Source organism: Protomyctophum bolini, assembly GCF_963924005.1.
Source record: "Protomyctophum bolini genome assembly, chromosome: 23".
Classification (NCBI taxonomy): domain Eukaryota; kingdom Metazoa; phylum Chordata; class Actinopteri; order Myctophiformes; family Myctophidae; genus Protomyctophum; species Protomyctophum bolini.
The window spans coordinates 19,044,171-19,054,867 of NC_137884.1; the positions used below are offsets into that span (position 1 = coordinate 19,044,171).

At 41.6% G+C, this 10,697-nt stretch overlaps 1 protein-coding gene across 8 annotated transcripts in view; it reads right to left on the reverse strand.

Moving 5' to 3' along the window:
- gata3 (GATA binding protein 3) overlaps positions 1-10,285 on the reverse strand; it is a 21,446-nt gene extending 11,161 nt beyond the window's left edge. For 2 of the 8 annotated variants that reach the window (XM_080757956.1, XM_080757955.1), the window contains exon 1: positions 360-1,294. In XM_080757956.1, coding sequence (XP_080614082.1) covers positions 360-594 — 235 coding nt within the window. In that variant the 5' untranslated portion in view covers positions 595-1,294. Of the gene's footprint in view, positions 1-359; positions 1,338-6,635; positions 6,777-6,963; positions 7,010-10,187 lie in introns of those variants that run through there. The other 6 variants (XM_080757954.1, XM_080757953.1, XM_080757952.1 and 3 more) reach the window with 6 other exon arrangements.
- Positions 10,286-10,697: the final 412 nt, after the last annotated feature.

Consider the following 10,697-nt stretch of genomic DNA (forward strand, 5'->3'; position numbering starts at 1 on the left):
AGAGATTATAAAGGAATTATTCACTTGTCACTGTCTGGTTATTTCTCGCTGCGATAGGCCTGCATCAGACGGTGTCAATTGATGATATTACAACATAGCCTATATACTTGAAAGAAACCAAAGAGGTAAGCCACACACGGCATGGTTTCACAACTCTCTTTAACTCATATTTTAGGACAAAGGCATCTAAGGCCATAATCGAAACCTAATTTTCTCGTTAAATAATTCAAAACATCACGAATCACGATCGTCAGAATATAAATTCAGTCTGGAGCACTGCAGACCAAAACGCATCCATCTTGTAGGCTATATAGACCCAAAATAAAACGTCCCTTCTTGAACATGAAATAAATACTTACTGTGTGGAGGAGGTGGGTACCTCTGGACGGCTCGGACTGAGTTCCCATAGTATGGAGAGACGTGGTTCCCCTGTCCATCGATATTAAACAGTACATCCACATCGTCAGTGAGGGGATACTGCGAAGGGTCCATGTACGAGTGGCCCAGCCCCGGGTGGTGCGAGCCGGGATGCTGCTCGTTCAACACCGCGGGGTGATGGCTCATCCACCGTGGCTGATCCGCACTTACTTCCATTGCTTTTTTTTAGCAAGTGTTCACGCACACCGGAGTAAACCGATACACGTTCAAGTCGGAGGAAATAATCTGTCCAAAATCCTTTTTATTTAGGTAAATCCACTGGTTCCGCTGTTGCTTTCGAACACCTGGAAGCAAAGAGAGCAATTTTATTGTTTTATTTTGCCGGTGCAGATGGATATTCTCAAAAAGTGTTCAAAAGCACGACTAAAGCAGGTGGGCAGGAATTCAAATTCACGAGAATTAGCCCGGCAAAAATAGCTGAACGAGACATTTAAACACGAAACATACCCCTACATTACAAATGTAACAGATGTGGTTGTCATATATAGTTCCAAATTCGTATCCAGTCCCACGGGGAGTTCCCGAACTTCTTCCACTCGAAATTGCGATTATTAAGCCGACTCAACAAGTTGTTGAGGTATCTATATGCTATACGCAAGCTTGTTTGCAAGTAGATGGCTTAGAGCACACTGACTAGCACCGAAGTTAAACTCTGTGATCAAATCTCTGTTTGTGCGCAGTGGCAGCCCTCTCCATTTACTCAGCTCCTCTCTCTCTCGCTCTCTCTCTCTCTCTCTCTCTCTCTCGCTCTCTCGCTCTCTCTCTCTCCGTCCGCCTGTGTCGCTCTTGCGCACTCGCTCTAAACTCTACCTTTTTCTTTCTATTTTTTTCCCTTTTTCTCTTCTCTCCTTTTTTTTTTTTTTTTTTTTTTTACAGTGAAGGCATTCTTTCAGGATGGCGCCAGGCAGCTCAATGCTTGCAGACAGCTGTGGCGCGACGCAACTTAAGGAGGGTCTGTCAGTGTCATCAGTATAGGGGAGGGGCCTGTACTAATTGAATAACGCGGGCCAGGAGAGATGTAGCAAGAGCTGCTGCTGTAATATAATATCATATTTTGAAGTGACCCTGCAAACATATTACACCATAAAATATATACCGGTAGGGTAGGCTATTGATATCAATAAAAAGATCATGTGAGATATATATACACACACACACACACACACACACACACACACACACACACACACAAATGTATGCTAGTGGAGCAATCACAGCAAATGACATAAAAAAGCAAAAAAACAACATGGTCGACAAATTGATATAATTGATAATGGCCATCTTGTTTAAGTATTTACAGTATATATCTGAATTTGGGCAACACATTTCCAACCTCTCTTGCACTTAAAGCTGCTGCCTACCAGAGAAAGAAAGGAGGAGAAACCCCCCCCTCTCCCCCCCCCCCAAAAAAACACAAAAACAGGCTGCTGGCTGCAACAGAGCCTGTTGCTCGGGGCCAATGGCAGGTTGCGGGCCGTTCACGCTCTTAAAATTGTGACAGTGCGTCCTCTCGCGGTGACAGGCACATTATTCTAATGGAAAATCCAAATTGAGCCGATTTTCTCACCGTGAAGCAGGCATGGACAACTAAGGAGGACGCGCCTGGAAGACTGAGCTATATAGCTTATAGTCTGGGGGGAAAGGGGAAAAAAATGCTTCTAATGTAGACTATTACAGGCCGTCAGTCAACTTACCAGTATATCCATGATCTACCTCTATATCCACTCCACCAACTTAAGATAGACAGGCAACAAAGGGCTATGTCATTATTTATTCAAAGCAGTGCATTAAAAGAAACACGATAGGCCACATGATGGAATGATTTACATGACCGATGCCTTTCAACGTTTCCTCTTATTTAAAAAACATCCATAAGTGGCTCCATGACACACATATAGCCTATATACAGTAATAATAATAATTCCTAATAGCTATACAAGGTCAGACATGTGCATGTATTCCACTTGATTGCGGGACAAAGGGGGTCTGGCCCTTGGGGAAGTATTTTGTGTCTATAAAATCCCCAGTTCGGTTACTCCATATATACTTTCAGATTGGCAGCATGTAATAGTAGGGGGGGGGGGCGTCTCCGAGTCCGAGCTGTGCAAGACACGGGGTAGCCTCGACGACGCCACTGGATGTGACGTCATCGTGGAGTAAACGGGCAGGAAATGAATATGTTCAATGAGCATGAACAGGGAGCTGCAGTCTGCAGACGAGCTTTGCTGCCACCATAGGGACACGTGACGGCCTTCTGCCAGCATGTTATCATCACGATTATGATCTAATGGACCTATATAATATATAATATAGGCTATCCAGAGGGAAGGGTATAGGCCTATATATAGATTTACTCCAGATGCAGGATATAGGCTAAAATACTACACGCAGCTATAGATCAGGTCGCCGACGCCATGGATATAGCCCATTGTTGCTGTATTATCATCAGTGACAATGCCACTGTAATTGACAATATAGCCTACTTCAATAATGGTTACATTTGGTTATTGCTCGTACTGATAGGTTTATGTCTGCATGACTTTAGGCTATATATATAGCCTATATGTGTTGCCTATATATCTATATGAAGGGCATGGTCGTGTGTGTGTGTGTGTGTGTGTGTGTGTGTGTGTGTGTGTGTGTGTGTGTGTGTGTGTGTGTGTGTGTGTGTGTGTTTGTCAGAGAGAGAGAGACTTGGCGGAGTGCTAGTCTGTTTCCTCTCCAGAGCAGGACTGCCTCCCAGACAGAGAGAGAGAGAGAGAGAGAGAGAGAGAGAGAGAGAGAGAGAGAGGGGAACCTGAGACTGAACTTGGATACAAACTGCTGTAGCACCGAACCATTCTGTTGTCATTGTCAAGCTGTCAACGGCCTCGTGTAATTATCCTCTTGAAAAGTATCGCGGACCGTTATCCATGCAAAGCCTGCCCGTTATATATAGGTGCTCGGAGGAGGCAAAGCAACACATGCTCGTGAATGTATACCCTAAAATCCTGATTATGTTTTTTTGTTTCTTGACTGCATGTGTCGAAGCTTTAGAGAGAATGGGACATGGAAGCCATCCTCCCATGACTTGATTCCCCATGATGAAGCCCCGGTGTCAATAAGCAAAACGCGAGAGCTTATTCGTCAGCGTGAAATAAGGCTAGTAGTTCCCTTTAAAAAGTTGTCATTTATAATCCCAAACTCTGTCACCATGCACTGCATGTGGGGGGGAAATAATGTGCTGTGATCTCTCTCTCTCTCTCTCTCTCTCTCTCTCTCTCTCTCTCTCTCTCTCTCTCTCTCTAGGCTGCATGAGACCCATATCATACTATTTTTATGTTATTTCCTATGAATCGCTATAGGTCATACCTATATTATTATTATTATTATTAATATTATTATTAATATTATTATTAATAATATTATTATTATTATTATTATTAATTCAGGTGTCTATTTATGTATAGTCTCTGTGGCGCTGTGTGAGACTTCAACAGCGTGTCGGTGGGAGATGGCGCAGAGATAATTTCAGGGTGATTACGTGATGATGCAACCAACCATGATTAAAATCAGGAGACATGCACACTTTTTATATGGCGGGTGAGAATTTAGACACCAGCGGATTATTTCACTGCCAGTTGCAGCGAGATGAACGTTTTAGATAAAGTCTCTTTTGTTTGTTTTACTGCCCTTTTAAACGTCCCTGTTGGCTTGTGATTTACTTAAAATCTATCCACGTTATTATTATAATATATTATATTATATTATATTATATTATATTATATTATATTATATTATATTATATTATATTATATTATATTATATTATATTATGCCTATTCAAAATAATTGTTAATTAATACAAATTAAATTATAATTGCAATATATATAGCTAAATATCTACACATAAGCATCATTAATTAACGTAAAGAATCATCAAAAGAGAGCTATACTATGTGTGTGTGTCTCTCTCTCTCTCTCTCTCTCTCTCTCTCTCTCGAAAGGGCATGGCAAAATGAAGACCCCCCCCTAAAAAAAAACAGGCGCATGCACTAGGCTATATTTCATTAAATCTCTGCATGGCAACGCAGGGCTTTGTCGCGTATTCTAGTGGATTAGGCTTTTTACACTTTCATTCAGTGTAGCAGGTAAAGCTGTCCAAACACACTCACCAGGCGCGCGTCCAGGGTGAACCAGGGGACACGGCCTCGGGCAGCGAGCTGCACTGCACACCATGCAGCTAATAGTTAGAGAGCTATAATATATTAGCCTGTATTACTTGGAGTGAGACGCGATAATAAGCATGTATAACGCCAAGAAAGGGGCGTGGTGGACAAATGGCACGCGTGTTTGTGATTTTCATATATGGCTACATGATTTTAATAAAAAAATATAAATATATATTTAACGGTGATATATACGTATAGGTATATACCGGTATAGGCTATACGAATTCCTTATGGGTGTGCGGCGTATATTAATTTTAGTGGCATAGGCCTATATATATACTCTCCAAATATATAAGCTGTCTGTGCAGTCTATAATTAGTGCGCAGTCATTTGACATGTATTTAGTCTTTCTCGGGTATTTTCAAGAAAAGACTTGTACTCCATCAGCATGTGAAGCTGTGTGTGGATTATAGAACAAAAAAAACAACGAAATGCTGCGTGCGTCGCCGTGAAACTTGAAAACTATGGGGTTTATTGGAATGATTACAATACGAGGCGTCACTAACCAAGAGTACAGGGAGTTTGTGTAGTTTATGTGTCACCCCTGAAAAAGAAAATCAGATCGCCTGTCAATTGGCTGCTGTGATGCTTATCTGTGTTATCGTTTCTCGCCTTTAGACACGCGTCGCCTCAAACCTTATTCACCTTTTGCGTCCCCATGGCAACACAGAGGACCATTAATTTGTTTTCGTGTATAGGCTATACTGGGACTCCCGCTGCCCGCATAAAACAACACGCTTTAAACTGAAATGAGATCTGAGGCATGCGTAAATCCACAAAGCAGACGGTCTTATTTGACAACTTTTTGTAAACAAAGCACAAATATATATATATATGCAGCAACATTTGAAACCACGGGACGCGCTATAGCTGCGGCCGCTTGGCATGCCCCCATCTCTTGTCATGGCCCAATTTGGAAGGCCGGTGGCAGATTTTTATCCTGATTTAAAAGGCATTACAACACTTGAATGTGTGAGTAGCCTGCCTCGCTATCTTGAAAACACAGCTGTTGGGGGGGGGGGGGGGGCATTCAGCGTAAATCAATACAACCGGGCCCGTTCTGTTCTATGCATCATGCTTGCAAATAACAGCCCGGGCTCTGCCCATGTTGACTGTGCGCCTGCGATGCCCGCTTAATTTGGTATCCCATTCATTCCATGTAACAGCGACTCTCTGAATCAAGCCATATCGACCACAGACGTGATGGACAAACGGGAAATGCAGCCTCAGCAAATCCACCTCCTTTTATGACCCATTGGCAAGGTAATCAGATCAATTTCATGGGATGTGGGGTTCCGCCTATATACGACCAAATTTAGGCGGCAATAGCAGGTAATTTTTCTGACCGGTGTGTAAGTAGGCTATAGGCTATACGTAAATATTATTTAATACACTCCGTCTCGTCACATATATATACAGGCGGCGGAGTGCATTAAATCTAATCATGCGTGCGTCGCCCGGTCGCCGATTGACAAATAAAAAAAACGTAGCCTTTAAACATAATTATTCATAAGAATGGTGGCCTAATAACCAAGAAACAACATGCCAAACACAAAACGTCAAAAGACAAGACAACAATGGCGGTCGGCCGCTTGTTTATTCTCTGATCTCAACAATAATTCATGAAGTGCGGTGAGTCGGTGCGGGTGCTCATTTGGAGATAATACGCACCACAGGTCCCTCCTCTCCGAAAAGATCTCTCAATCTAAACAGATAGGATCTCTTCTTTATTTATACGATATTCATTCCGTCGCGATGCACACACTGCTAAACATCGGCAAAACCATTCCATTCTGTGTCATTATTAACAGATTCTCAAGTTCTCAAATAGCCCCACCATGCACAGAACGCATACACACCCATTTAGGGAGGCAAGGACCAACCGGCTGCCCATTGGCTATCGCATATACAGCAAAGCTTTACTTTGTGATCGAATGTACTTGGGGATGCATGCACCGGCTTAAAACAAATTTAAATATTTACTGACCTGTTGTATTGAGGCCGGATGAAGGTTTTTTTTCCACCCCTGATCTGCTGCAGATGTGAAGAAAGAGTGACATAGAGATCGAAGCGCCGATGGCATTTAGAGAGAGAGAGAGAGAGCGAGAGCGAGGGAGAGAGCAGTGGAGAGGAAAAAACCGTGGCGCGCGCCCTCAGCCCAAGCAGAGTCACACCACCGCCACCATGCACGAACAGACAGAGACGCGCACACTATAGGCTACCACCAGGCACGCAGCCACGGGGCGCGCGCACGCCTGCGCGTACACACACACACACACACACACACACACACACACACACACACACACACTTACTGTAAATTCATAACGCTTCCGGGTCGGCGGACTCTGCGGAAAACACCTGCCAAAGCAAAGCGTTATATTAACACACGATGACATTATATATAGGGCGTCTAATGTAACAATCTATAGGCTAACAGCTAATGAATGGCGGAGGCTTTGTTAGCATACTGTTTTCATTTTGTGAGAATTGGACTCTTATGGCATTTAGAAAGGTCAGAATGGAGCAGTCTTTTAGATTTATTTTTTATCAGAATGGTGCAAAACTCGGGCATTTAACATTTTTATTGCAGTGAACGCGGTCATTTATGATTGCAAGTGTGTTTTACACAAAACAGAGCATGCACAAGAGACACATTATATTAAGGACAAATAGTTATTATTATAAAACACACACACACACACACACACACACACACACACACACACACACACACACACACACACACACACACACACACACCTTTTGTATTGAAGAAGAGCCCTAACAATTACATTTTATACTCTGCAAAAGCTTATGTATCTTGCAACCCGGACAGTTATCACATCATGTCACCAATAATATTTCACCCTATAAGCACACTTAACACTAACACTAATTAGTACATATTGTCATAATTTCATACCACGGGGAGATGTTATCGGAGGTGCATTATAATGGCTATAGTGGTTTAGCTAGTTGTTCCGAACTGGCAAAGCTTCAAATACATCTACCACCCCAAGCATCCAGGCCTGGGTATAGCCTGCTTATTGACACTGCGGTTGATTGAAAGGAGCGCCAAGCAAATCCGATCCCTCTTTCTGTGAGAATGCACTGAGGAAGAGAGAGAGAGAGAGAGAGAGAGAGAGAGAGAGAGAGAGAGAGAGAGAGAGAGAGAGAGAGAGAGAGAGAGATGGTGCTGGAGGGTTGGTATATCTCTCACGTTGCGCCTTGACTCTTTGAAGGAGAATGTAAACTGATCACACCAAAATCTATCTTTGGGGGAGAAATTCAATTAAGGTAATAAATTAAAGATAATTGGCGCAAACCTCGCTGTATAAACTTACGGATGCGACTAGCCAAATGTGTCTTTTAAACCAATGAATAATTCAATATATTCCCAGGGTAACGGGAGCTTTTCATTTAGAATTAGTATTTCAACATCTAAATAGAATTACAAAATAACGCATCCAGATAGTAATGATTTATTAATCTGCCTTTGACGTAAATAAAGTGCTTATTTTGGGAATTATTAGCTTCGCAATTTCAATATAAATAATATAAAGATGGTGTTAATGCGTCGATGATAAATGCACATACTGATGGAATTGATATAATGGGAAAACAAAGGCTAAATCTCTATTTATGCCACAGATAATTAAACCACATTATAGGTGTAATAAAAACAAAAGATTAATTATGGCGGGAATAACGAGAATCAATTTAGTCTCGTTCAGTTGATCGGATGCAATTAAAAACATGCAGAAAGAAATATTAATTTACCCTATTTTTGAATTAAAGCGGATTTAAGATTTAAGACAATGTGCATTTTTGGTTACTTTTAATACAAAATAAATAAAAAATAAAGACAAGCCTCATGACAGAGGCTTGCATGGGCACATGTTTTGGTTCATATAGGCTAATGTCTGTGAGTCCAGAGTCACTCCTCTGCACTACTGGCATGAAATCTCGTGATTAATGTAGAATTTGACGTGAGCTCCCGCGTGACAACACAGACTGTCAACAGCTAAGTACAAACCTTGCAGTATAATATAGTGAGTCGACACACTTGGCCCTTTATGCGAATTCGTTTCTGCATTATTCATTTGATTTTTTTTTAATATAGCCTAGTCTTATCCATATATAGGCCTAGATAGAAAATAATTATAACAACGTCCATATAGCCTGCATGATTATTTAATGGTGCACTGCATACCTATAGGCCTAAACATTGCCATTCGATGCACAGGCATCCTTTTCTATAGCATTTATTTATTTTTTCTTTTTGCAAATGTAAGCAATCTGGTGACGTTTCGTTATCTTTAACCTAGGCCGCCTCCTTTGAACGGTTACTGGCTCCGTTAGTGCTGCAATCATTTACGGCCATCTGCTTTATAGCCTACTGGTATAAATTGTAGACATTTCTCATTCCAAATCACTAATAAATACCTATGTGTATATTTGTCTTCTTCTGCCTACACGATTCTTAGCTGTAAATGTCGACTACGATGACCTTAATTTGAGACAAAACACCCTCTAAACGTAGGCTATGGGCCGCGTATAGCGTATTATCTGTTTACTTATTTATTTTCTCAATGTGTTTTATTATTCGTGTCCTGTGCCGTGCTGCCAAACCGTATAAGCCCAATGTTTTTTATACTGCGGCTTCCCTTCTTATACCCTGCGATTTTATTTTAAAATATTAGGCCGAGGTGGGGAGAATTATAAACGACTCCCGCTCTTATCTGCTCCCTTCACGTACCCAGGATCACAGAAGCTGATTAAGAAAGAAGTCACAGCCAACGCTGGATTCATAATGATTTGGAATAATGAATCCTTATCTCCCCTCTGCAGATTATCAGCCTTTCAGCGCGCCATGTTTTGTTACATGGGATAATTTATTGCATCTAATACATCACAATGAATCTGATGGGGGAAAGTGATGGCCAATGTTATATAGGAGAGAGAGGCTGCTTTTTTTTTTATCCCGGGGCAATGAAATGCCTTTACGATTTTAATTGGTAAAATATAAGGGGATCTGATAAAAAAAAAATAGAAGCACAGAGGTATAATCTTGCCTGCTAGTGTTCCAGCAGCACTCTGCACTATAATTAGTGTGTCAATTTCAACCTGAAATTAACAGAATCGACCTGCCATCTCTGCTTACGCTGGTGGAGTCAGCTAGATCCTAATTTCGCATGATTTATTTTTCACCAAGAAGAGATAATTAATCATAAACACTGAAAACAGTGCAGTAAAGCGGAGATAACAAAAAATATTTGCATCTAAAAAGATTCGATGAAGCTAATTCGTTTTCAGCCGCCCTCCCCCGCGCCCGTCTAGCAGCAGCAGCACCCACCTGATCTAGCCACCGCTGCGGTTCTTGTGAGCATACCTCCAAGATTTTTAATTTTCCATGATTAATCTTAGGTGGTGAATGGTATCATTAATCACTATAAGTTGGGGAGGAAACGGTGCACGCTGCCCCATGTGTAAACACTGCGTTGTATAGAGCTGCAATTATTCGATGTGGATTTACCATCATGAGCATGGAGGTGGTGCTGGTGGTGGAGGTGGTGGAGGTGTCATTGTTGTTATGGGAAGCGTGCCAACATTGCCATCTCTCCCCCCTTTCTCCTGTTAGCCCAGTCGCCTGGAATAGGCTAGGCTATATAGCTAGGCTAGCCCATGGCTGCAACATGGACACATGCGCGCGCACGCACACACACACACACACACACACACACACACACACACACACACACACACACACACACACACACACACACACAATAACAGAGCAACACCATGCACAAAAGCATCATCGTCGTCGTCATCATCAACATCACATAACCAACAATAACAACACATAATAATAATAATAATAATAATAATAATAATTATTATTATTATTATTATTATTATTATTATTATTAACAGCAACAACAATGATAAGGTATTCTTTATCTATATAATATACAACGATTATAATCATTATTTTGGTCGTTTCACTTTTTCTCGTCATGAGCTGGAACGGTGCCCACGCGTC